The sequence below is a fragment of the Podarcis vaucheri genome, assembly GCF_965113315.1.
Source record: "Podarcis vaucheri genome assembly, chromosome: 1".
NCBI lineage: Eukaryota > Metazoa > Chordata > Lepidosauria > Squamata > Lacertidae > Podarcis > Podarcis vaucheri.
In genome coordinates, this window is record NC_138759.1 from 75222041 (window position 1) to 75248633 (window position 26593).

The window sequence follows — 26593 nt, forward strand, 5'->3', positions numbered from 1 at the left end:
AAGTGGTGCTTCAGGTTAAGAACAGTTTCAGGTTAAGAATGGACCTCCGGAACGAATTAAGTACTAAACCTGAGGTACCACTGTATAATTAAGATGAAATATTCTTATGACAGCATTTCTCCAACTTTGAGACAATCCTCTCAAAGGTAGTGCACAAAAGCCAGAAAAACCAGGGACTCTTTCCTTACAGCAGCAGACCAAAAGAGCCATGTCGACTATCAAAGCTGCAGAGAAGCAGAAACATAAGGGAGCTTCTCCATATCGTAGCTTCTCCCTTTCCTGATTTCTCATCTGGTTGCAGGCGGGAGACACTCTAATTCTGGTCTATTTTTAATGACAGTGTTTGATTAGCAACACTCCCATCCACAGATTTCCATGCACGTGGCAGCAGACTGTGTGTGTGTGTACCTGGTTGCGAAAGAGATGGCTGTTGCTGGACTGGAAGTGCAGAGTAGGTTTAGGAAAGGGCCAGAGTCCAACAGACGGAGCAGCATTGCCTTGTGACATCGTGCAGGGCCTTTGGCAATGGCTTTACACCTGTGTACTCTCAAGGGCATTGTAAAGTAGGCCCAGGTTTGAATGAAAAGCCTCCACAGAATAATATGGAGTGGCATGCGACTGAGGGTGGATGCATAGTGAATAATTAGAGGTTTTGGATAACAGAAATTGTACATTCTTTAGCATTTATGTGTCGTAATGTAACAGAGGTTGCATGAGGCGCATTTGTACTATTTTACTCACAGAAACCCTCCCCAATAGAATTTTGGCTTCAGAGGGTTACTACTTCCCAGTATCGATCAAGTTGGGCTTGATATACATCAAACTTCATCTGGTGAGTTGCAAATTATTGTTTTCCCCACATGCTAGCAATGTTTTCACCATTATGCAAACACAACTCAAATCATTTTATGCTAGCTTCAACTGTTTACGCAAAAAACAACATAAAAATAGACCGTAGGTTCCAAATAGCTGCAATGAAACCTAAATTGATCTGAACTCAGAAGCAGATACAATGCAAACACTGGTGTTTTTCTTTTCATGTTCAAATTTATTTTATTTTCAGTTTGTTTCATTGTGTTCTATTGTGTGCATCCCCCCCCCTTTAATGTAAAATGCTCTGCGCATATAGATGTACTAAAAGTAAAATAAAAAATCCTCACTGGCCTGAAAGGCTAATATATTTGTGTTTTTTTGTTTGTTAATTGCCATGCTCCTGCTAAAACCATAGAGGCAGAGGAAGTCCAACTTTAATGAAAAACAGCTCATAGTTATGGCTGGCAGGGTGATACAGCCACCTCTGTCTATTTTGAGTGTCATGAAAGAGCAGCAAATTGTTAATTTGTTTATTGCATTCCTATTGTATATTTTCTTTTGGGGAGTGGCTTTCCTTCCTCAGGTGCCAAGATAACAAGGGCTTTATCTACCTTGATTTGAGGAGGTGTAATTTGCTCTTCTGCCTCAGGCAGCAAAATGCTATGCATAAGCCCTGCTCACAAATGTGGTGCTGTAAAACTGTAAAGTGGGGCTGGAGAACCTCAAGCCTGGAAGCCAATTCTGGCCCTCCAGTCTTCTCTATGTGGCCCTCAGGACTCTTTCCCAGGCCATAACCCTCACCGGCCCCATTCTGGACCCCTCTTGAGTGCTTTGCCAGGCTGGCATTTGTCACTGAACTCTGATAATGCCTCTTGCTTGCCTGGTGTCAGGGGATGATTAGCTGCTTGTGCTTAAAATTGTGCCCCTTCAGAGTTTGTGCGGCCCCACAAACCTCTGTGTGTGACAGAGCTCCTCAGACATGTCTGCTCTAGTCATTAGTAGAGTCTGACAGTGGCTGCTTGCGGAAGCGCTTCCAGCAAAGAAGTTCCTTAACGGAAACGCGTCTCCTGGACTCACGACGTGGCAGCTTCCGGCGAAGCATGGGTCTCCCTGCAGTTGCTTCTGACACCTCCCCGCTATTTTCGCTGGATGTGTCTCTCACCCCTTTCTCTCCCCTGCTGTTTCCTGCCTGGGCTGCTGCGTCTCTCTCAGCATTACTGAGATCCTCCTCCAGAGACCCCTCGCTCCCCCTCCTTGTCCCTGCTTTGGCTGCTGACTCTCTCCCAGTCTCTGGGAGCCCTACCAACTCCCTTTCCTCTGATGTCAGTTCCCTGACACCTGGATAGAGCAGGTTTTCCGTGTGTGTGTAAAACTAGCCTTCTATGCAAAGGTGAAATGTAAATTCATTACTCCACTCATTTTCCTCTCTTGCCCCGTCAACCACTGTCAAGTTTCCCCACCCCAGGGTTGTCCAGAAGGGAAATATAACTCTCTGAAAGTTTTTTCTCACCCCTGGTATAAAGGTTTCACCTGCTTTCACCTGCAATTACCAAGAGCAAGTATATGGTTGGAAGGAAAACTGAGAGAACTGCACAAAGTCAGTTTACATGGCGCCTGATTAAAAGCTAATCTCTCTGGTCAGCAAGAGATTGAGATAGTTAGCAATTGCTGGGGACACAAGCAGCCTACACCGGCAAGTAAAAGCTTCATGCCTGACTTCTCTGTTCTGTGCACCTGCAGGAGTCAGACTGGTGTCACATTTCCCAATATCAGGAAGCTGCAAAATTTGCTCAAGAAGTAGACTAATTCATCTCGGTGACCTTATCCACTGCAGCTTAAAAACCAACAATTTTATTATTGATCCATTGTCCATTTGACTGGGCTCTTGCCCTCCCAGAACAATCTTCACCTCAGAGGGAAAGAGGCAAAGCTGCAAGTCCCAGTCCATCAGCTCAGCTGGGATTTACTGCCATTTGGCTTCTGCTGCTCCCAAAACTGCCTCATAGTTGCTCCTCCAAGGAGAGTTTCATATACAGTCATTGAGGGGAGATCTGTACCCTGCACTGTGTAGCACATATATGCCCAGCCCATTTGGGGAGTGTGGGTGAGTGTGTGAACCAGCCTCAAGACTTTAATGCATACAAATGCTCCTCTCAACAGTACTCTACCAGTTCACAGGCATGGTCTGATGTCCATTCTGATTTATGGAAAGCATGTGAAGTGTATGCTAACAAAATGTGCACATTTGCTCTGATTTGCCAGCTCCCATGTCTCCATGGCAACACTCAATGCTCTGCATTTTGTGTGTGTGGTTTAATGCACAATGAAGTGAATAGGACTCAGGAGATTAACATTCAGTTCCTGATCTTCCTTTGGACCACTATTAAACCTTTCTCAATCAATTCACTGGCTGGTAAGTGCCTAGTCATCACTAGCTGGCTATCAGTAGTATTGCTATGTGAGAAAAGGTTTATAACTGCAGCTTGATGTGCTTAAAAGGCAAGGCCATTCAAGTTCTTAAAGAATCTGCTTCAAACATAATTTAAATCAATATGCCCAGACCCTCATACTGTAAGTTAACGATGTCAAGAATTTCATTTAGCTTGGTCCACAAACCAGACAAATTGGTTTGCTATCAGGAATAAGTATTTGGTACTAAATTGGCTCCAATTGCTTAAGCTTAATTTTTAAAATAACAATTATACAGACACTCTATTTATTCAGATTTGCTTGCACAAAGCTTACACAGAGGTTAAATTACACCTGGTCTTTAATGAGTGTTCATCCTGATTTGTTTGTGAGATGGGTGGGGTGGGAATAAAGAAAAACAAGCAGTTCTATTGGGATCTTCTTTATTTCCAAGTTCTCTGAAAGGCAATGGCAACCATATCTGCCATCATGAAGCTTTGAAGGCAGCCTTTAATGAATCCTGCAGCAGCATCTTCAGGCTAATGACTACAAGTGATAACACAGTTGTGGTACTTAAAGCCATGCACAGCAACTATAATTATTCCGAACACTCAGCCGACTTTAAAATTGGGTTTTGTGTGTTGCTCACATGAGGTGTTTTGACTTCTGCAGGCTCTCAGTCACTGATTCCAGGAGGCTTCTATCATCTTTATCTAAAAGAGAAAGGCCGTCAGATATTAACAACTAGTGGATTTTTTGTTACTGAGCTCATGGAAAATTCTGTTCAGGGTTGTGAGGTCAAGAGCTTGTGGCAGGTGTGTACTCCTCCTGAATGTTTATTTAAGAACAGTGCTTGTACTGGAGGATGGGGGGCTTAATGAGAGGGTGGGGGGCTTTTAAGCAAATAATTCCCACCCCCCCACCCAGTAACCTAAAATTAATAGCTAAAGAGACTTTGACAAAAGTTAAGGGGAACTCGGCCTCTTATAATTTTAACACCATTTAAATTGACACGTATCAACTGGTGTCAGTATGCACAGATTTTGGAAGGCGAAGTCATGCGCACTTGTGAGCTGAAGCAAATCAAAATCAGTCACTCCCATATTTCAGCATGTGCTTGTGACTGATGCTATCACACAATCTTATCTGTCTGAAACTTATTACCTAGTGACTCACCAGCAGGCAGGCTGTCTATTAAACTTTCTGAATTCCATTCATGCCTACTTCTACAGTAAGTTTCAAGTAGCATGGTAAGTTTATCATCATGCAGATAGGTAATTTTACTGTTTAGTCTGAAAATATATTCCTGTTTCTTCCAGATGGCGAGAAATTCACACTTCCCAACATGATATATGAGCCAAAAAACCAGCTATCCTTCAAAGTCGGCACTTCCCCAAATTTGCAGTGCGGTTCTCTAACCAAAAAATGTGTGCCAAAAATGTATATTAGGAAAACTTATAGGAAAAAAAGCATACAAAGAGTCATTATGTTAGAGGAAATTCCTTGCAAAAAATGTGTGCATCGGTCAAAATTGTACACACAATGTGTGTATTAAGAGAAATGCACATGGATTTTAGAGAAAAACTTAAGTGTGAATGAGAGAGAGAAATTTCAGGAGGAGACAGGACTAACATTGGTTAAGAAAGTGAAATACTTAGGGGTTAACATGACTGCCAAAAATGTGAATTTATTTAAGGACAATTATGAAAAATGTTGGGCTGAAGTGAAAAAGGATTTAGAAATATGGTCAAATTTGAAGTTATAATTGTTAGGCCGAATCACTGTGATAAAAATGAATGTGCTGCCAAGGATGTTGTTTTTGTTTCAAACATTGCAAATTTTGGATAAGATGGATTGTTTCAAGAAGTGGCAGAAAGATATTTCCAGATTTGTTTGGCAGGGCAAGAAGCCTCGTATAAAATTTAAGATATTAACTGATGCTAAAGAAAGAGGTGGATTTGCCCTGCCAGACCTTAAACTTTATTATGAATCAGCTGCTTTTTGCTGGCTGAGAGAATGGCTGCTTCTTGAAAACACTGATGTGTTGGATTTAGAAGGTTTTAACAATGCATTTGGTTGGCATGCATATTTGTGGTATGATAAGGTAAAAGTACATAAAGCGTTGAAAAACCATATTGTTAGAAAAGCACTGTTTAACGTTTGGATAAGATATAAGGATTTGTTAGAAAAGAGAACTCCAAGATGGCTGTCACCAATGGAAGCAAAGGCACAGAAAAAACTCAATATGGAGGCCAAATGGCCGAAATATTGGGAAATTTTGGAACAAGATGGAGACAGAATAAAATTGCAGAGCTTTGAAAAATTGAAAAACAAAGTGCGAGATTGGCTCCATTATTACCAAATAATGGAGGCATACAATTTGGACAAAAACGTTGGTTTCTAGGTGGAAAAATCAAAATTGGAAACAGAATTGCTGGATCCAAAAATTAAGAATTTGTCAAGAATGTATAACTTGCTGTTGAAATGGAACACTCAGGATGAAACGGTGAAATCAGCTATGATTAAATGGGCACAAGATGTTGGCTGACTGGGAACAGTTATGGACCACAGGTATGAAATTCACGGCATGTAATGCCTTAAGAGAAAATCTAATGAAAATGATTTACAGGTGGTACATGACACCAGTCAAGCTTGCAAAAATTTACCATTTGCCCGACAATAAATGTTGGAAATGTAATGAGACTGAAGGTACATTCTTTCACCTTTGGTGGACGTGCCCAAGGATTAAGACATTCTGGGAGATGATTTATAACAAAATGAAAAAAGATATTTAAATATACTTTTTTGAAGAAACCAGAGGCCTTTCTCCTGGGCATGGACGGCCAAATGGTGCCAAAGAAGGATAGAATTTTCTTTATGAATGCAACAACAGCAGCAAGAATACTCATGTCGAAGTACTGGAAGACACAAGATTTACCCACCCGGGAAGAATGGCAGATGAAGTTGATGGACTATATGGAAATGGTGGAAATGACTGGCAGAATCCGAGACCAGGGAGGAGAATCGGTGGAAGAAGACTGGAAAAAGTTTAAAGACTACTTACAGAAATACTGTAAAATTAATGAATGTTAGAAAAATGTTGGAATGAAGTTATATGGCTTTAGTAGAAATGTTATAAGGAATTAAGTATAAATAGTTTAATAGAAAATTAAAGGAAAAATAAGGCAAGAATGTGTTAAGATAATTATAGGATAGAAAACAGAGGAAGAGGGAAAGCAATTGCTGAAACAATTAATAGAAGTGGAATACAAAAAGAGAGGTGTGAGGAGGTCGTGGAAATAAGTGAAAGAAAGATAAGATATTGAAATTGGACTGTGTTTTAAATGGTTTTTGTTTTGTTTTGTTAGTTGTATGTGTTAGTGTTTTGTAGTGCTTTTTTGTACTGTATTGTATTGTTGTATGTTTTTTTTTTTGTAGTGTTGTGTTTAATTTGTTGGAAAATTAATAAATATTATTTTTTTAAAAAGAGAGAAATGCACATGGAAATGCAGATGGATTGAAACTGATGTGGAGAACTGAAGATAGGACAAATGAGAAATCTGTTCACCCCTAGTTCCAGAGGTTTAAAAAGTTGGTGGGAGGCAGTTTCACAGGGTGACTTCCAATGAACCATTGTTTTCGCTGAAGTAATGCTGCAGACTGCAGGCTGAAGCTGGATGACTTCTCCATTCTCCAGATGATACTGAACTGAAACTGCAGGTTGTTACTGACTCTCATCAGCCTGTTTTGCTGAAGTAGTAGCCACATATACAAAAATAAAGCTGAGCAGTATCAGCCAAATATAGATCCCTTCTGTTGGTGCTGTATCAGTTTCTTTCTGAGCTGTGCCTGGAAACATCACTCTCAGCTTTCACTTTAAAAGAACAAGCCAGGGATCCTGACCTATGGGGAGGAGAGGAGCAAAGGGGCAGAAGGCAGGCAGGCAGAATAGGCAAGGGCAGGAGATAGGTAGCAAGGACTCCCGACATAGATCACCCGTCCTGTACGCCACTTATCTCCCTGTCTCTCCCTTTTTTGAACCTGCTCTGTGAAATTTTGACTTAATAATCCCCAAAAGGAAAACTAGGGGGTGATGTTATTCAAGTTTTTATTCCCAGCATGAATGATCTGGCCCAGGCTAGATCAGGGCTAGTACGAGAAAATACCAACTTGGGGAAATTAATTCTTTTAAACACATGTTGGGCTCCTCCAGATGTCCTTTTTATTGCACATTCATGATGATTTGTGCTAATGATGCTATCAGAACCATCACATGCAATTCTCCTTTGAATGCTAATTGCTCCAGCCAAAGTTTTGGGGTGGCCATTCTGCTTCATGTCCAATCACATCCTGGGTGAAATCTCATAACTTTTCGTACCACAAATGTTCTCTTTTTTTTTGCCCTCTGTATGTTGCATCATAGCCTTTCTGGACAGCCAGAATGCCACAGCATTATAGAAACATTGCTGAACAGTGAAAAAATCCACCACGAATTCACTATTATTGTGTGAGGAGCATGTTGCAGAGCACCCCCGCAATAGAACATCATTCTGGAGGGGGCCTGTCCTGTTTGGCTTTCTCACGCTCAATATAGTTACACTAATAAGCTGGTGCTTTTAACTACGGTAACCTTCACCAAGGAAGGAATTCAACTTACCATACACCGTCAGTGTGCAACTGCATTTTTCATGCCCAAGCTCATTCTCAATCTCTATGGTGTACTCTCCTGTGTCCTTGGCAGTGCAAGTGGGGATCATCAGTGTGCAGACACCACTAGTTGAGTTGTACCAGAACTTGGAATTGGCTGTGATGTTGATTTGACCCTTGTACAACGTAACCACAGGGCGGGGGTTTCCCAGGAAAGCGCAGCTCATGGTGCAATCATGGCCCCGGCGCACAGCATGATTCTTCAGTGGAGTAATGAAACGGGGGGCATGGCGCCAGTCTCGCTCATGATATTCTTTTATCTTGGCATGGAAAAGTTCTGTTGAAGGAATGGCATAATCAATACTAGTTCCAAAGGGGTTTTCTCCTATTCAGATATCCATGTTTGGCTGTCTGTGCCTCCATGGTATGATGATACAAACCTCAAATACTTGAGATGGCCTTATGACTTTGCTTTCAGGCCATGGAATTCCTCAAAAGCTGCAGGGCATTTATTTGTCACAACTATTCATTTCTTACTGATCTCTTTTATTTACTCATTTAATAAATTTCTATACTGCCCTTCCTGCCAAAGGAGCTCAGGGCAGCAAACATACAAATGATTAAGCAATGGATGGATCTGAAATCAATTCCAATACAGATGCAGAGTGGAAAAAGATCTCTACCTAAAAGGCTTGCTGGAATAATAAATGACATTGGAAAGAGGGGTTGGAACAACTGGAGACAACTCAACTCAGCCTCACTTTTAGCAACTGAGATACTTGGGCCAGGAAACAGTAGTTACAAAACTCCATAGACATGTGGATATGAATCAAACTGTCTTCTGTTGTTCTAACCCTATTCTCCAATGCCTGTTTATCCTTGAATGCACCCCCCTATTTTTTGGAAGGCCATTGAATTCAATGGCTAACTTTCTCCAAGGTAGTTCTGGTAATCTTAATTTTGCATGGGATTAAGTGGAAGAAGTTTTTCTTCATTTGTACATTGATGTGACTATGCCACAGGGTTTTTAAGTGGTCCTAGGCCTTATTCTTGCAGCATTTATACAATAGAAAAGGGAGGCATGATGTCGTTTGCTTGGGTATTTGCTGACCTGCAATGTGCTTGAGTTGTCAGAATATACATTATATATAGCTCTTTCAGAAGGTGGTTTTCCTGAACACAGCTAACAGCTATCATTAAGATAGATTAACTAGTGTGGTTCAGTGACATGGGAGGCACACAAGATATAATTAATATATTAATGGAATTTGCTAAGCCACTGGCTTAGATGGTTTTAAAAGATTAGGCAAACGAATGGAGGGTAGGCCTATGAACGGTTGTTAGCTATAATAGCTGTGTGGAGCTTTCAGTGTCTGTGAACCTCAGTTGATAGGGAGTAACAGTGGGTAAGAGGTGTCATGTTCATATACTACAGATGGGCTTCTTGGAAACATCTGTCCAGCCCTTGTGGGAGAAAGAATGCTGGACTAGATGGGTCTACAGAGAAGCTGCATGAAACATATGCAAGAAACAGCTGGAAGTGCTATTTAAAATAGGGAAGTTGCTTTCCAGACAAAAGGCTGCTTGGCTGGGTCATAGACAGCTGTCTATGACTTAAGAGGAATGGGGCAACTTTAAGGACTTTTGCTCATGTGCCTATAAAGCAGCTACCTCTGCAGTTCACTTACTTTCAGTGCCCAGGGAGGGTTTCCATGGAAAAACTTTTGTGCTTGCACCTATAAGGTGCTGTGGCCACCTGAAATGCATGACAGCACCTATGAGGAATCTTATTCTACATGCTGAAATGGAGGAGAACTTCCTGGGGAAAAATAACCCTCGTTTCAGAAGACATCTAGGCATTTTGAGCTGGACAGATTCTTATTCCAAACCACATAATAATGAACTTTGGCAACACTTCTACTTTCAACTCTCTGTCCATTTCCAGCTTCAGAAAGCAGGGCAAAATTGCAAACTGAGCCTCAATCTGCTGAGACACAACAAAAACACTATTTGGCTACTTATGCAGACATAGATGCTTACCTTTGTCTTTGTTGATATGCCAGGAATCCTTTGAATCTAGAGGATCACTGTCACCAACTTCATTGCGGGCAATAACCCGGAAGAAATATTTCCTGCCAGGAAGCAGGCCTGTGACAGTGTACTTGTTGCTGTAAACTTTCTCTGCAGCCGTGAACCAGGTGGCTGTGCTAGTGTCACGTTTCAAGATGACGTAATGGGCACCTCCATCCTCCTTTATGTCTGGAGAGTGATCCCATTTCAGTGACACAGTGTTTGGCACCTCTTCATACAGGTTCAGGTTAGTAGGAGGCCTTGGGAAATCTAAGGCAGAAATACTGAGTATGAACCAGTGTTTCATCTTTCTCTGTTTGCGGCCTTCTATCATTTATTTGGAGGGCAGCATCTCCCTCTGGAATGATAGACAGAGTCATGCTATTTCAGCATACCCATGATGGTCTTAAGCTTGAAAAGCTAATCTAAGAATGGCTAACATTGCCTGTACTCTGTGATCTGGCAATCAACTGCCTGCATTAGAGCCTCTTCTCAAATTGTTGATCGGTTCAGCAATTGTCAAGAGGCTGGCATTCATTCCTCATCTAGTTTCACAGGCTCACCCCACCCCAAGCCCTTACCACACACTCTTGTACCTGTCACTCGCACATGAATGTCGTAGTGGGCTTCTCCATAGTCATTGCTGAGTACAATACGGTAGAGTCCAGTATCCATGCGTTTGGTGCTGCTGATGAGGAACTGGGAGTGGTTCTTGCCTTTAGTGATGCTCTCTCTTCCCCTTGTGGTATTACCATCCTTTTGCCACACCACATTTGGCGGAGGGGAACCCTGCCAGAAGCAAAAGTTGCTGAATATGTCAAACCTAAGCAGGAGACATAGCTTTTGCTATTTGCTCTTCACCCTGGCCTTTAATCTGGCTCTGTTTCATCTGCCGTGGGTGGTGCATTTGTTTTTTACTACTTACTTAATTACTACTGCAGCTGCTAAGGCAAGGAGCAGATTAAAGGAATGGGGAAGAAATGGGCAGGAGAAACCATGGCTGATGCTTCGTCTCTCAAGTAATGGTTAGCTTTAGGTCCTCCAGATGTTGTAGGACTCCAACTCCCATCAGCCCCAACCAGCATGTCCTGTGGGCAAGGATGATGGGAGATGGAGTCTGACAACACATGGAGGGCACCATGAAGGGCTACCCCAGGCTTCAAGGGAACTCTCTCGGTTGCAAGCTGTCAACCCTAAAAGCTGTAGGAAGGTGGGAACTCTTGAGACAGTGGCAAAATAATGGGCACGGGAAGCCATGGAAGGAGATAGCTTTTTTTGCTAAGTTATTTATTCCAGTCCCGTGATTCTGTAAGCACTGGCAACAGCTGAAAGATGTGCAGGCATGCACACAAACCGGGACAACTTCTTAGACATGAAATCACCCAGAATTAAACCTGAGAATCTTAATGAACCCGCATTCAATAAGCCACTCTTCTTAGCAGCACTGCCTGATCCCCCTTGATAAAGCTTCATGGCACAGATTTGAGCAGAGAGGAGGAGATTATAGGGTTTGCAAAGCCCTGATTAGTCTGGCATCCCAATCAGTATTATTCTGCATTACTGTGAGTACTTTAACAGAGAAGCATACATGTTTCAAATCCTACCTCTCTCCTAGTCCTACCTAATTATTCCTAGTCTGGGAAGGTTACCTATGTGATCTCTTAGGGGCAAAGTGTTTTATGTGTCTGATATTTGCTTTGTTTTAAAACCTTTTCCTCCATGAAAAACTGGAGGCCCTTTTAGAAGGTTATAATAGATTTAATAAGAATTATAATAATGTTTTAGACAGTGTCCAGACATCAATGGGATGAACAAGGTTTGTGAGCAAAGAGGAAGTGCAATTAAAGAAATAAGGAAATCCTTGGGACCATAACTTCCTGTTACTGGATGTCTAGAGCAACCATAACTGATCTGGCAAGGAAATAGATTATTATTACTGATTATGTGTGATTACAGATTACGTACAGAAACTACAGCACATAAACGGAGTACCCAAACAAAAACACAAGCATATCAGAAACTTAAGCCAAACAATAAAAATAAACAAATTCTTTCCAGTAGCACCTTAGAGACCAACTACGTTTGTTACTGGTATGAGCTTTTGTGTGCATGCACACTTTTTCAGATACACTGAAACAAAAACACTGAAACAGTGTATCTGAAGAAGTGTGCATTCACACGAAAGCTCATATCAATAACAAACTTAGTTGGTCTCTAAGGTGCTACTGGAAGGAATGTTTTAACTTTGTTTGGACTACGGCAGATCAACATGGCTACCTACCTGTAATGAAAATAAAATTAAGCAATCAAATTACATGCAAAAAGTGTGGCATACTTTACCTAGCACCTAAGAGATAACAAGGAAGGAACATCAATGTCATTATTATTGCTTCAGCAAACTTGGCACTGGGTATAGTTGCCTAGTGTTGCTGTTTACTTAGGTCAAGGTGCCCTGAGTAGTACGGCATATGAGTTTGTTAAATAGAATCAATAAACTAAACTTTATTTATTTATTGAAATCCATTTATAAATCAATAGTTTACAAAATCCTTAAGCGGTTAATGTACTATTACAGATATGAAGTAACAGGCTCTTTGGGGGGAATAGAAGAAATTAATAAATAGTAGAATTTTAATTATTTGGGATATGAATGAAAAATGCAAGCTGCAGAGGAATTCCTGGGCTAGTCTATGCAAAGGAAACAAATTAAGAAACAATACAGGGCCATTGGCAATGCAATAAAACTGTTCTTCATCCCCTGCCTTGAGCTGTGGGGCAGAGACAGGAGATTTGGAAGGCTGCCAGGGTAACTGGGCATGATATCCCAGGAAGAGTTTGGGGCCTTTGGCACTAGGCTTGGAATACCTGAAAAATGGGTAGAAGGATCTAGGCTGGCTGGCTGAAGGCAGGCTGGGAGAGGTGCCTTCGACTCCAATGCTGCACTGCTATGGGGAATAAGCCCCTCTTGAGATGGCCACACTGTAAAAGGTAGACTCCCTCCATCCAAATTCAGGATGGAGTACATATGTGAATAAATCATATTTTGATCATCTTGATTCTCAAAGGAACACAGACCCTGGGTGAGCGCTGGGAAACCACCACCAAATCTTGCCACAGGTCGGCAGAGATTGGAGGTGGCATCCAACTTTTGTAGCAGTACTTTACTAAGCAATCTAATCAAAACACAGGTCCTTGCTCTTGAAATCTTATAATACAGACATAGATAGAGCGAGTCACACCCACACCATACATTTAAAGCACATGGCTTTCCCCCAGAGCATCCCGGGATCTGCGGTTTGTTATGGGTGCTGGAAAGCTCTACTAGTGAAAAGGCCATTGCAAGTGGGATATAAAAAACATTCACTGCAATTTTAAGGCAAACGTTCCCTGATGAAATAGCAAGAGCAGCTTACAGTGAAAGAGGCATGAATGCAGAGGGCAGTCCCAGCGCGAACAACCATGTGACTCTTCAGCCTGGCACTCAGATCAAACTTTGGAGCAGCTACAAGACACACCAGGACAACAACAGAGAAATAGGGGTGGAAGTGAGTAGTCAAAACTATTAATCAGAAAACACACATTTCCCTGTTACCTATATTGTCACTTTGGCTCTGTACAGTTAAATTTACAGTGGTACCTCAGGCTACGAACTTAATTCGTTCCAGAGGTCCGTTCTTAACCTGAAACCTTTTTTAACCACTAATGGGGCCTCCCGCTGCCGCCGTGCCACCAGTGTGCGATTTCCGTTCTCATCCTGGGGCAAAGTTCTCAACCTGCAAAGTTCTCAACCCACAAAACATACACCAGATGATCCTGCTAGTATTCCTTCCACTTTGGGGGAAAGGGAGCTCAAGGCAAATGCGGGCCCCATGAAGTTGGAGTCTATGCACACTGACTTACCTGGAGGGGGCATGGCCAGAACTCCATCCTTTAACTCAATTGGTTCTCCCACTCCAGCTTCATTCACGGCTCGAATCCGGAAGAAATATTTCTGCCTCTCCTGCAGTCCTCCCACAGTATAGTTGGTGCCAGAAATTGGGATCTTGGTGCACTTGGACCATTCCTTGGTGTCTTCAGCTCGCATCTCCAGGATGTATCCTGAAGGCGGATCACCTTCCTCTGGCTGCTGCCAGGCCAAGGAAATGCTGGAGTTGGAAGAATCGGCTACATGCAAACCTCTCACCAGTCCAGGAGGCTCTGGGACAAATAGCAAAACATCCACTTTAAAGGCACAGCTGCATATACCATTTTAAACACATTGCTCTGCTCTGGTGCAACATTCAGTCCCAGCCTTCCAAGTGTGAGCAATGGATGCTTTGGCACCTTAAAGACTAATAATGTGTTGCTGTCTGCATTTATTTAACATTTATTATTTATTAGATTTATATACCAGCTTTCATCAAAATATCTCAGGGTGGTTCACAGGATAAAATACAAGCTAAAACACAAGAAAGAAGTTAAGACAAAAACGGAAAAAAATAACCCCCTCCTTCCCACCATGTTTTTCGATGCTGGTGATTCCTGAGACTTTGTGCATCCTTACAATTCTGGATTCTTCTTTTCTAAAATTCAGATATATCTCTATTGGATCTTCTTCTTTAGTTATAGGCCATCTCATGAGAGCTATCCATGTGGGTGTGTGCATGCGCATGGGCTATTGGCTCCAAGAGAAGTCTTTTCCCAAGCCAAATTGCACTGGGGGGGGGCAGCTTAGATTAGACTGAATGTGTGACTGTGGAAAAGAGAGAACATGTCTGAGCACATGTGTGCACAATTTTATGGAACAGACCGGTGTTTCTTAAACAGTGGGTTGGGATCCACCAGTGGGCCTTGGGCCACTTTTGGGTGGGCCTCAGTGCCACAACCGGCCTGCCCCATGCCTTCTCACTTGCCCATCTCATCCCATAGCTGTTCCATAGCCTTTGGGTTGGCCCAGGGCAAGCTCTGGTTAGGCCTTTGATGCTAAATAAAGGTGGCCAGGAGACAGAAAAGTTCGGGGGGTGGGGAGAAGGAAGGTCAACCTCCCTACTACGAAAGCACTAGAGGAGGTGTTAAAGGAAATGGGAAAGTGACATAGAAGGTTAAATATAATAATCAGGAAAAAGAAAGGAAAGGGAGGAAAAAGAAGTCCTGTTTAGAAGACAGAACTGAATGTAAAAGGACCAGGGAGGAGGGATGAAAGAAACTGGCAGTAGGTTGTGGTGGATGAAAGGAACATGGAAGATGAAATTGCAGGAGATGGGTAAAAATTACTTTGAGACATGCGAGGTTGGGAAGGGAAACCCTAAAACAAGAAGTCTCCACTTACAGCCTCTGAATCAGCAAATTCTGCCCAAAATAAGGAGATTGAGTCACAATACCACCAGAGCAAATCCTTGTACTTAGCTTGCGGAAAGCTGAGCTGTGACACGCCTTTTCACAATGAAAACGCCATGGCGAAGAATTTAGCAATTTTCAAAGATGGATCAGATATCAGCAGAAAGTGTTATCAGTAATTGCCAGCTGATTATATACCAAACTCTTCCTCTGTCTGCCACCATTTTGTGACTGACTCTGCCCATGAACCACCATTTTGAAATGCATAGGCTTCAGTAATGACCAGTCATTTCAAGCGGGCAGAAATTAGGTTTGAGAACCTGTGTAATAGATAGTACATGGAAGATGATGGTCCTAATCCATGATATGTGTTGGTCTAATAATTCATAAACAAATAGCAGCAGCTGTGCCTGCTCAGTATTATTTGAAAAAGGGCCACCTTGCTACCTTCTGAAATTGTTATTGAAACTGGTTATGGAAACAAATAGCCAGATAGGGAATGGTTGTTGCAGGAGTCTACCCTGTTTACTTCATGCACTGCAAACCTTTTGTTTTTTAAACATATTTATGGAACACTAGGAACAGATCAATGTTAGGGACATACTGATGGGATCTCTTGCCACAACTGAGTTTGAAGCACTGCTGGGTTGCCCGGGCCCCGCTCGGTTCACAGCTATGACACGGAACTCGTATTCTGTATCTTCCAATAAGCCATCCACTTTGCATTTCGTATCTAAAGAGAATGCAGAAGAACACAGGTATCATAATTACTAGAGAGGAGGTGTTTTCCAGACAGAAGAATGTTCAAGTGATCATCACCCTTTAGGACTCAAGGGAGACACGATGTTTCTCATTTTACATAACTGGGGCATCTTGCAGCTTTTTGCTGCCACCTTCTGGCCACAAACACAGCTTCCAGCCGACAAGTCTGCAGTAGTTTCACACTTGGAGCACTTCCCCACCACAGACTTTCAAGCTGACATGCAGCAAATGCAATGGTAACAAAAGCAGGAAATACGGAGCAGTTGTGCACAGAAGAGTCATATTATAAACAAAACAAAACAGGAGCAAATTCAGGAACACAGTAATTGTACACTGTATTTATTTGCCCAACTATTTTACTGCTGCCGTTTGGCTTCAAGGAACCTCCAAGACAGCTTATTAAGCAGAACAACATCATTGGCAAACGAACAATGCCCTCTTCACTTCAGGAACATCCCAAATGCCGTTAAGTTAGTTTGCATATCTGTATTTAGCTTAGATGCATTCTGGATTTCCTAATGGGTAACAGAAGAGGAAAAGAGCTAATCAAGGCCATGCCCTCTTTCGGGAACAGAGGACAAATCAGGTAGTGAGATCAACAGTCAGGTGGTTTCCAAGACCAATTGTGTGGCTCAGTTACCATTCGAAAGTTAAGACGAAATGGTTAACTGGAGCCATCTGTAAAAAAGGAAGTGGGATTGGACAGAGTAAATGTATATACAGGAGATAAACCATTTTGCATGAGGGGGTTCCGTTCCCAGCCCCCATGTGCTTCAGTGGAGCATGCATAAGTGTGCCCCCATTATGCCCCCATTTCCCCCTCTTCCTGGTCCAAAAGGACCTGCATGTTGACGATGACACATCATTTGGACATGCCTAAAATGGTCACTACCTGTATTTGGTGAAGTATCTACTGGCAGGTGCTTTGCGCTTAGTAAAAACATAATAGACAGGTATTCTGAGTCCCTAGATTGTGCTCCAGGTTGTGTTTATACTGAACTACATGAATCTTGGTCTGACTGAGCAAGGCCATTTTTAAAAAACACTTTGTTCTTTAGAGACTAATACACCACATCTTGCTTTACATTCTTGACAGTTGCAATTTGTGTGTGTGTGTGTGTGTGTGTGTGTAATTATATTTAGCAGTGTGCGTGCATCAGTTGGGATAAATTTCTGACCTTGAATGAGTTCTTTGGACACTGGGACCCAAAGGTTGCTGCCTTTCTTCCTCCTTTCCACAACATACCCCATTACTGGAGAGCCACCATCTTTAGCTGGAGGACTCCAGGTAATAGTAATCGCGTCTTTGGTAACATCAGTAACTTGAGGTTGAGATGCCTGACCTGGGGGATCTGAAAAGAATTTGAGGACAGAGGAAATCAGAATTACAGTGGAAGCCTTTTCGTTCTTAGCTGCTTTTCTATGAAATTATAATCAAGGCAAGAGTCACTTCTACTGTTCCCGCTTTTGCCTCTGTGCCTATACCCGGCCATTACTTCTGGCCATGGCAACCTCTGGTACACAGTCCCCAGAAAGTTGTCAATAAAGCTTTCAGGCTGAAAAAAGGGTTCTTACCCCCACCAAGGGGAGTTCTAGAAATCGAAGTGACTCAGGCAAGACCATCTCTACCCAGTAAGTCTGAACATACTATCCCATTATATACAGACCAGACATAGCATTAAGCAGATAAAGGGGCACATGATTAAAGTTAAATCAACTCCATGAATTGGCTAAGATGCTAAAACTCAACATGATTTCTGTCCCAGGTAAACATTCCTTCCTGACAAATGCAATGACTTGCATTTTGACCGAAACTGAAACCTGCGAATTGAGCCTTCATAAGAGAATGTTTTACTAATTCTCTTCATGTCCTACCTTATCTTAAGATAAGGCCAGCACCAGCCTAAAAAAACCCCCACTGGACAATGGCAAACGTCATCATTCAATGCTCTAAGCATGCAACCAGATGGCAATCTTATCTAACAGAATCAGGCCAGGTACTTACCAATAGGATCCCCAGCAAAGATTTCTTCCGACTCTAGCGGCTCACTCACACCCTCAGAGTTGACAGCCAGGATCCGAAACTGATAGGGTTTCCCCTCTTCTACCTTATCTGTGGCAAAAGTGGTGTGTTTGCTGTCAACCTCTCCAATCTTGGTCCAGGATTTTTTCCCAACCATCTTCCGCTCAATAATGAAGTGGGTCACCTGCTTGCCGCCATTGTCCTTGGGAGCTTTCCACTTCATTTTGACACACTTCCCAGTCTTCTCCAGGAATTCAACTTTCCCTTGTGGTGGTTTTGGTTTGTCTGAAGCACACAGAGAAATTGCAAAGAGAGTGGCAATGGTCACAACCGTTTGGAACCCATCAAGACTTTCTTGAGAGGTGTTCGACAAGCCTGGCCTCATATTCAAAGCAGCCTAAGTCACTTGACTAATTTCATCTACCAGCAGAAACTAAAGAATTATGGTCCTCAAAAACAGCCACCTGAGGATCCTTGAGAAACTAGGAATCTGGAACGCATCTCAAGGTCCCGTCACCTGTTCTATGACACTGTAGCAAATTTCTGAAACTGGGCTTCCAATTCCTGAAGAGTAAGCATTGGTATAGTGAGTGTGGTTAACTCTAAAATAATGGACAAAAATGAAACTCAGCAAAAGCAGAGTTAAGGCTGCAGTCCTACACACACTTGAGACTAAGCCCCTCTGAACAAAGTAGGATTTTATTTCCAGGCAGAAGAACACAAGATCAGGATGTGACAGGCAACTGTCCTTTTAGTGCAGGAAAATTCAGTTCCTTACATTTTGTCTACCCTTTAAGATACCGAAGTGTGATCACACACATACTTACTTTGGACTAAGCCCCATGGTCAGCGCTACAATCCTAAGTACACTTACTAGGAAGCACCTCCCATTGAGCTCAATGGGACTTCCTCCTGAGAAAATATGTTTAGGATTATAGCCTAAATATGCTTCAGATTGTACTGTGAACTGCCCTAGAGGATCACCCCAGGACCTACCAATAACATTGAGGTGCAGTTGAGCAGTGGCTGTTCCACAATCGCTTTTCAGCCTCAGCAAGATAGCACCGCTGTCTTCCCTCACACAGTTCTTGATTGTGAGCAATGCTTGGTCATTGGTCCTTTCGAATTCTATTCTGTCTTCTTCGGTCACCTCAATGCCATCCTTGAACCAGGTGACTTTGGGCAGGGGCTTGGCCCTGAATGGTACTTTGATATTGGCTGTCTGCCCTGCTTTCACTGTCACTGGGTGAGCAGCTAAAGCTTCCAGCACAGATGGATCAATAAAAGGGGGATCTGGAGTGGGGAGAGAATGGAAAAATAGGTCTGAAAACTGCAGTCAAAAAGACACGTTAGCAACATTCATACACTTTTATGCCTCATTGTATGGTCTTCACCAATGACAGTTTAAGTCCCTGAAGCCATACATTCCATTAGCCATAGAATTCCAAGTTTAAGGTGGCCTCAGAAGAGATGTGATATGTGTACATATACATATACATACACAGACACACAAACATATGATTTGGGTGTGAAGCACCCTAAATTCCTGGGTCCAATAAAAGTTAGACTTAGTCAAGGTTTGGGGAGTTAACTGTGCCTGACCCCTTGGATTCAGAAATGCAAGCCTAGATTCTCAGGAAGCTGAATTTTGTGCCAACCACTACATTCAGTGTCTTTCTACACACTTGCAGAACTGCAATACACTCACAGCCCTGGTCATGACATCAGGTTGATGTCTAGGATGCCCTGTGTGTTACTGAAATTAAGGCCTAGGGCAGGAGGAGGGAGCGGTCAAAGGAAACGGACAAGCTGAAATTACATGGGTGGGGGTGGGGGGACAGGAGTACTGTACCTGCAATACTGACAGTGGCCTCACTCTCTGCCCCTTTTGCTCTGAAAGTGTACTTTCCTTCAGTGTCCTCTCCCAGCTTGTCAATGATCAGTTTGTGGACAGCCCCTTGCTTGACAATTTGGATTCCTCTCATATCTGTAATCTGAAGGAAAGGTTAAAAAGAAAGGTCCTGTTAAAAGTTCAAACGGCAAACAGGTAAGAGTCAAGTTCTAAAGCTTCTAAAGGAAGCCTTTTCCTTTTTAAGCAGAGATTGGATGGCCATCTGTCATGGATGCTTGACCTTTACACTTCTATTATGCTATGACTCCACATATAAGGGATGTGCTTTTGTGTCTGTATGCATGCACATGGACTTGCTGTGCTGCTGCAATAGCTGTTCTACCATTGTTGTGTTCATTTCATTTCTTTTTTTAAAAAGGGACACACCTGTATTCCAGCATGGTAGAAGGAAGGGTGCACAGCCTTCAAATAACCAAATAAAACCCAACAACAATGGAAGATTCAAACGTTTATCACAGCTATAGAGGAAAGCATTGCTAGTGTTTGCCACTTTTAAAGAAAGTAAAATAAGCATGGGTGTGACATAGCAGAAGGAGGCTCAAGAGCATGTTTTTCAAAATTCCCTTGAGCCACAATATGACATCAAGGATGGAGAACCACATTTTCCTAGGGAGGGATCCAGCATTGCATTCTTCTGATCATTCTATCAGTACAAGCATTTTGGCTTGCCAGACAGAATGCTCCCTCCCCAAGTTGTCTCTCAACCACTCGAAGTCAGTTTCAAGGGGGGGGCACATTGGGGAGGAGAGGGGGGATGCCCCATTGCATAAGCAAGTTGCTTGCACAATGGGGTGTCCCCCCTCTCCTCCCCAATGCGCCTTCTGTAGGACTTCCACTGACAAGGCTCAGTAGTTGAATCCTGCTTGTAGTCACTTTATTTACAAAACATACCACACCTGCTATTGCCATAATGCAATATTCCTGCATGAGAAATATCAGAAGGGAAGACAGTTGGGACTGCAGAAAACAATTGTCTACAACTGCTAAGGCCAGCCTTAGTTTCTTCACTGTCCAAGGAGAAAATGCTGAAGTGACTACACTGTGATGATTGGCTTCCTTGGTCTCTTCCATACTCCCAGCTTCCTATGACTGAAATGTTAATGAGAAAATGGCTGCTAATTCTTCTGTGGCTCTACAAACAGTCACATCAATTAACTAGCGTAGATGTGCAGGGGTAGATGTGCAAGTCTCTCTGCTTACACCATAGAAACATACCTCTTTACCATCCTTCAGCCAAACGCCTTCCACCTTCTCATCATTCAGGACAACAGAAAGCTCTACTGGATCCCCTGTTGGAGCCTGGACATCCGATAAGCCACTCTTTACTGTGGCAAATCTCTCTGAAGGGAGAGGAAACACCCTCAGTTACAGCAAGCAGGGAACGATGCTGAGCAGATAATGCCAAACAAGATAAGCAAGAACACTTGTTGCAGATTTAGTTAGCTAACTATTCCTAGGAACAAACAAATATAGGAAGCTGCCTAATATGAAGTCAGACCCTTGGTCCATCTAAACCAGTATTCTCTACACTGGCTGGCAGCAGAGTTTCAGGCAGGGGATATTCCCAGCCCTACCTGGAGATGCTGGGGATTGAGCATGAGACCTCCTGCATGCAAAGAAGATGCTTTACTGCTGAGCTACAGCACTCTCCCCTTTTTGTTGTAGGGGCACTTACACCCCCCACCACATCAGATCAGCCTGGAAACTTTTGTCTAGAATCTGCAAGCTGCCGAGTGTGTGTGCTTCTGTGCTCCCTCACCCAGAGATGCAAAGTTCCTTTCTCATGGGTCTTTAAAGCCAGAAGGGGCAGCCCCTGCTGCAGCAGTGCTCCTCCAGGTTTTCTTCAACAGTTGCTCACTTCCCCATTCATTTCATTTTAACTACAAGAGAATTTATGTCCTTCCCTTCACCATATGATCTCAGGGCAGGTTGCAAACTTGCAATAAAAGAGTAAAGCAACATTACAATAAGGCCGATTCAGAACAGCTTATAAAGAGAGATAAAAGCACAGCATGTCCTTATTAACATCCAGCGAGTGACAACTTGGGCTCCTCATGTGCAGCAGCATTTGAAATTCAAGTCTACAAACTGAAAAATACAAGGTGCAGATTTGCACCCCTGATCACATGGAAGTCATGTGTGGCTGGAGTTCAGAAACCTCGTGATGCCATCTGACAATGCCACTGAAACTTGTTTTACTAAACTCTCTGGCCACCCTTACCTTCTACAGTAACAACACAAGTGCTGTAGTACTCTGTGGGGTCATTTTCTTGCGTGGCAACCACCATGTAGTCTCCTGAGTCACCAAACTGACAATCATCAATGATCAGCTCTGCCGTCTTCCCTTCATGGGTCATGGTATGCTTGTTAGTCCTTGCAATCACCTGTCCATTCCTCAGCCACTTCAAGGTAACATCTTTAGTGGTCAGCTCACATTCCAAGCAAGCTTTGCCCTTCTCCTTGACTCGAACATTCTTCAAGTTTCTGACGAACTTAATTGGTGTTCCTTAAGAGGAAAGAGGAGATAGAAATTGGACTGTATGGAATTCGACAGGAAGCAAACCAGATTTTGGGAAGTCAAGGCCAACAACAGTGTGTTGATAGGGGGCTAAGTAAGCTAAAGGAGAGATAACCAAAGCCTGGAACTTTGTGAATGTACTCTGTGGAGGTACCATTCTCACCAAAAAAAGAGGATGAAAACTCAAACTGATTTCAGTCTAAAAATACCCATATTTCTAACAGTAGGGTATTTACAAAGCCTGGGCTCCAAACAAACCAGGAGCTGTAACCGAGCTTTGTTCTTGGCTTACCATTTGCTCTTTGCTTGGGGGACTCAAACCATGAGCCCAGACTTGGATGCAGCACTAAGCCAGACCATGGCTTTGTCCCCAGCAGCATGGCAGCAACAGGAGGAGGATGGGGTGAGGGAATGAAGCAGCCATGATTTTAGTTCTATACACCAACATGTTACATATTGACCTTTAAACTATAGTTAAGCTAAAATGTGGATTAAAGTGATGTGGGAACCAGCCCAGCCAACACAGTGACAATTCCATCATATGTTAGAACAAATCAAATCTGGGTTGTACAAATGATTTTGCCTCCCTTCGTCGGCCATTTTTCTTCAAACCACCAAACAGCACTGTTAACAGAACATTCTTCTTTTCCGTAGCAGAAATCCCTTCAAGTCCTTGCTTTCACATTTTAGATTGAATTTAATGAAGATGAATCAGTAAAGCCAATAGGCTATTTAGTATTTTAGACATAATACTGGAATAGGAATCCAAGACGATGGCAGCAGAGGAAAGCACCATAATTTTTTGCAGCAATAAAAAAAATGTGATGCCTGACTCCAGTTCTTTGTTTGTTTGTTTTTAAAATTAGATACCTTGGGCAATAGTTAACATACAGTTTCAGCATCACTTACTCTGAATGGAAAGATCAGCCTTAGTAGCGAGATCTCCAGCTTCGAAAGTGACAGCACCCACGTCACTTGGACGGACATCCTTAATTTTCAGTGTGTGAGTTAAGCCATCCTCTGACGAGATGATCTCATACTTGTCATCGCGCTTCAGCTCTCTCCCATTGAACTTCCAAGCAAAGTTGGGCACCTTTTTCGAAAGGCGGATCTCAAACACAGCAGTCTGCCGCTCAGTTACTGTCAAAGGTTTCAGGTCTGCCAAAAACTTCAGGGGTTCATCTGTTAAAAAAACATGACGAGGCTTCACTGTTTGCTTATATCTGTGCTCAACCACAGAGATGTCTCCACAGTACAGGCCAGATTCTCAGCCTGAGTTCATCAGTGCAACTCTACACAAATAACAAAGACTACTGTGACTTGTACACACTATAAGCATATGATTTATCTTATGCAATTAAAGATCAGATTTACCTATTACTTTCAATCGTGCAGAGAGATGCTTATCTCCCACCTGAAAACTGTATGTGCCCATGTCGGCTTCAGTCACATTACTGATGCACAGCATATACTTAGTGCCCATCTGCTTTGCTTCGTATTTTCCTAGGGAATACTGAAGACGCAAAGGTTCATCACCCTGGAAAAAGGAAATATGGAAAGCTTTGAATGATGAAGCGAAAAGCTACATGCACCCATAATGCAAATATGGGTTGGGAACTGCATTAAATGTGCGTTCTGTACTTGGCCTCCTTTGGTAATATTTTATTTTGATTTTTTAAAGATAGTATATTAGTTACCTATCAATTATGTTGCTTTGAATGTATACTTTATATTTGAAGAATATCTGAAGAAATGTGCATGCACACGAAAGCTTATACCCAGAACAAACTTAGTTGGTCTCTAAGGTGGTGGCGCTGTGGGTTAAACCACAGAGCCTAGGGCTTGCCAATCAGAAGAGGAGGAGGAGTTTGGATTTGATATCCCGCTTTACCCCTACCCTAAGGAGTCTCAAAGTGGCTAACAATCTCCTTTCCCTTCCTCACCCACAACAAAAACTCTGTGAGGTGAGTGAGGCTGAGAGACCTCAAAGAAGTGTGACTAGCCCAAGGTCAACCCAGCAGCTGCATGTAGAGGAACGGGGACCAAACCCGGTTCACCAGATTACGAGTTTACTGCTCTTAACCACTACACCACACTGGCCCTCAGAAGGTCAGCGGTTTGAATCCCTGAAATGGGGTGAGCTCCCGTTGCTTGGTCCCTGCTCTTGCCAACCTAGCAGTTTGACAGCACGTCAAAGTGCAAGTAGATAAATAGGTACTGCTCTGGCAGAAAGGTAAACACGGTTCCGTGCACTGCTCTAGTTCACCAGAAGCGGCTTAGTCATGCTGGCCACATGACCCAGTAGCTGTACGCTGGCTGCCTCAGCCAGTAAAGTGAGTTGAGCGCCGCAACCCCAGAGTCGTCCGCGACTGGACCGAACCATCAGGGGTCCCTTTACCTTTACCTTTAAGGTGCTACTGGACTATTTTTTTGTACTTTATAGTTGATATTCTTCTATGTTTTATTCTGGATTGTTTTATTTGAAGTTTTAATGTTGGTTGTAAATCGCTTTGAGATTTTTTTCCTTAAAAATATAAAGCAGTATACAAATGAAACTACTACTACTACTACTACTACTAGTAGTAGTAGTAGTAGTAATAGTAATGGAATCATATGTGACAGTGTCAATAGTATCATAGGAACACATCAGGAATGCACAATTAAAAAGATATATGGAGGGGCCTACTATTTGTGACATTTATGTACATGTGCCAGTCATTAAGTGATAACTACACATTCACGAACTGGCTGCAACCGTAACAATGGGAAAACAATGCTACAAAGCAGTCAACATGTATTCATGAATGCATGGATTCAACTGAACATCATAGTGATGTTATGAAATTATTGGAAGTATGCCATAGCTGGCATATTGGTAGGTAAATGAGGATTAGGAAAAGCAATGTATGCAATTTCCTTTTGTCTAACATTACAGTGTGGCTAAATTAACAACCCTTCTTTTCTCTCTTGGAATATAAAATGTATTGCATTGTATTAAATGGGCTTATAGAAGTAGCTAGCCAAAAAGACAGCTTTAGAGGAAAACCTGTGACAGATACCCCCCAATCATTAGTCTGAAAATCTCACACACCGCCGTCCTTTGTTTCAGCCATATAAAGAAAGGTGTTTCCCTACCTTGATCCACGTCCTCTTTGTATTGGCATCCCTCAGTTCTAAAATACAATCAAATACTGCTGTAGAGTCCACCTTAGCAGAAACATCCTCCAGAGGCTTCAGAATTTTTACGGCCTGAATAGAAATTAACCAAAGAAAATCTTTAATAATTTCTTTTTAAAAAAGAGAATGAATCACAATTCCATATGATTTCCTATGCCCTAACCTTATTTTTTTATTATTAAGGATTCTATGTTTTTATGCTGTAACTGCCCTGACCAGCAGGTATAGGGCAGTATACAAGTTTAATAAATAAAAATAACAAAAAATATTTTAGCATTCTTCTTAAAAGTCCAATTTTCATTAGTAAATAGGATTTTTCTGATCATGGAAGGGCACCATTGGATCCAATCTTTTGTTTTTGCATCAACAAACTTTGCATACAAGTGTATCATGGCAATATTTTTCAAGTGGCAGGATTAAAACACACACACTGTTGTTATTATTATTACTGTTTTTCTTTTTTTTAAATGCCCAGAGTCTGAATTCTACTTTTCTTGGATCCAGTATTTTTCCCCATGACATATAGATAAGTCAACACACACCTGAATAACTGCAGCCGAAGACTTCTTTATGATATACATGGGAGCAGAGATGGAATGTCATTTCAGTGTCCAAAAGCATTACTAACCTCAACTTCTACTTTTTTCTTCATCTCCTTCAGCTTTTTAAGAAGTCCTCGGAAATCTGTGAAGCCATATTCCATGCAGACCTTCTCAAAGTCCTTCTTGGGCACCTTGGAGAGAATCTCCAGCATTTCTTTCTCATTAACCACCCTCTTCTCTTTTTTCTTTTGAGCCGGAGGCCCCCTGTGTGCGCACACACAACAGGTCATGTGGCAGTCATGTGGCATTTATTCATCTACTTCTAACAGAAAATCATCAGGGTCTTTGCAAAACTATAATTCCCAGGGCTCTTGAGAGGGAAACCAGGAAAATTAAACCAGCTT

General features: G+C 42.4%; 2 protein-coding genes and 1 long non-coding RNA gene across 4 annotated transcripts in view; 1 reads left to right on the forward strand and 2 right to left on the reverse strand.

Annotated features, from left to right (window-relative positions):
* Positions 1-1176, forward strand: part of TMEM86A (transmembrane protein 86A) — a 44325-nt gene extending 43149 nt beyond the window's left edge. For both annotated transcript variants that reach the window (XR_014212943.1, XR_014212944.1), the window contains one exon: positions 744-1176. The gene's annotated coding sequence lies outside the window, so the exon portion shown is untranslated. The remainder of the gene's footprint in view (positions 1-743) is intronic.
* LOC309517062 lies at positions 742-2408 on the reverse strand. Its single transcript, XR_014213138.1, has 2 exons — positions 2152-2408; positions 742-1693 (listed from the first exon to the last, which is right to left on the reverse strand). It is a non-coding gene; the product is annotated as an uncharacterized lncRNA (long non-coding RNA).
* Positions 2409-3648: 1240 nt separating this feature from the next.
* The window catches only part of IGSF22 (immunoglobulin superfamily member 22), a 32751-nt gene continuing 9806 nt past the window's right edge, over positions 3649-26593 (reverse strand). The window contains exons 7-23 of the mRNA XM_082192952.1: positions 26276-26453; positions 25606-25719; positions 23845-24007; positions 23380-23652; positions 22174-22458; positions 21168-21292; positions 19893-20034; positions 19037-19333; positions 18023-18325; positions 17196-17369; positions 15860-15988; positions 13840-14136; positions 13353-13441; positions 10536-10728; positions 9910-10209; positions 7880-8206; positions 3649-3935 (exon numbers count right to left, since the gene is read on the reverse strand). Coding sequence (XP_082049078.1) covers positions 3868-3935; positions 7880-8206; positions 9910-10209; positions 10536-10728; positions 13353-13441; positions 13840-14136; positions 15860-15988; positions 17196-17369; positions 18023-18325; positions 19037-19333; positions 19893-20034; positions 21168-21292; positions 22174-22458; positions 23380-23652; positions 23845-24007; positions 25606-25719; positions 26276-26453 — 3457 coding nt within the window. The 3' untranslated portion in view covers positions 3649-3867. The remainder of the gene's footprint in view (positions 3936-7879; positions 8207-9909; positions 10210-10535; positions 10729-13352; positions 13442-13839; positions 14137-15859; positions 15989-17195; positions 17370-18022; positions 18326-19036; positions 19334-19892; positions 20035-21167; positions 21293-22173; positions 22459-23379; positions 23653-23844; positions 24008-25605; positions 25720-26275; positions 26454-26593) is intronic.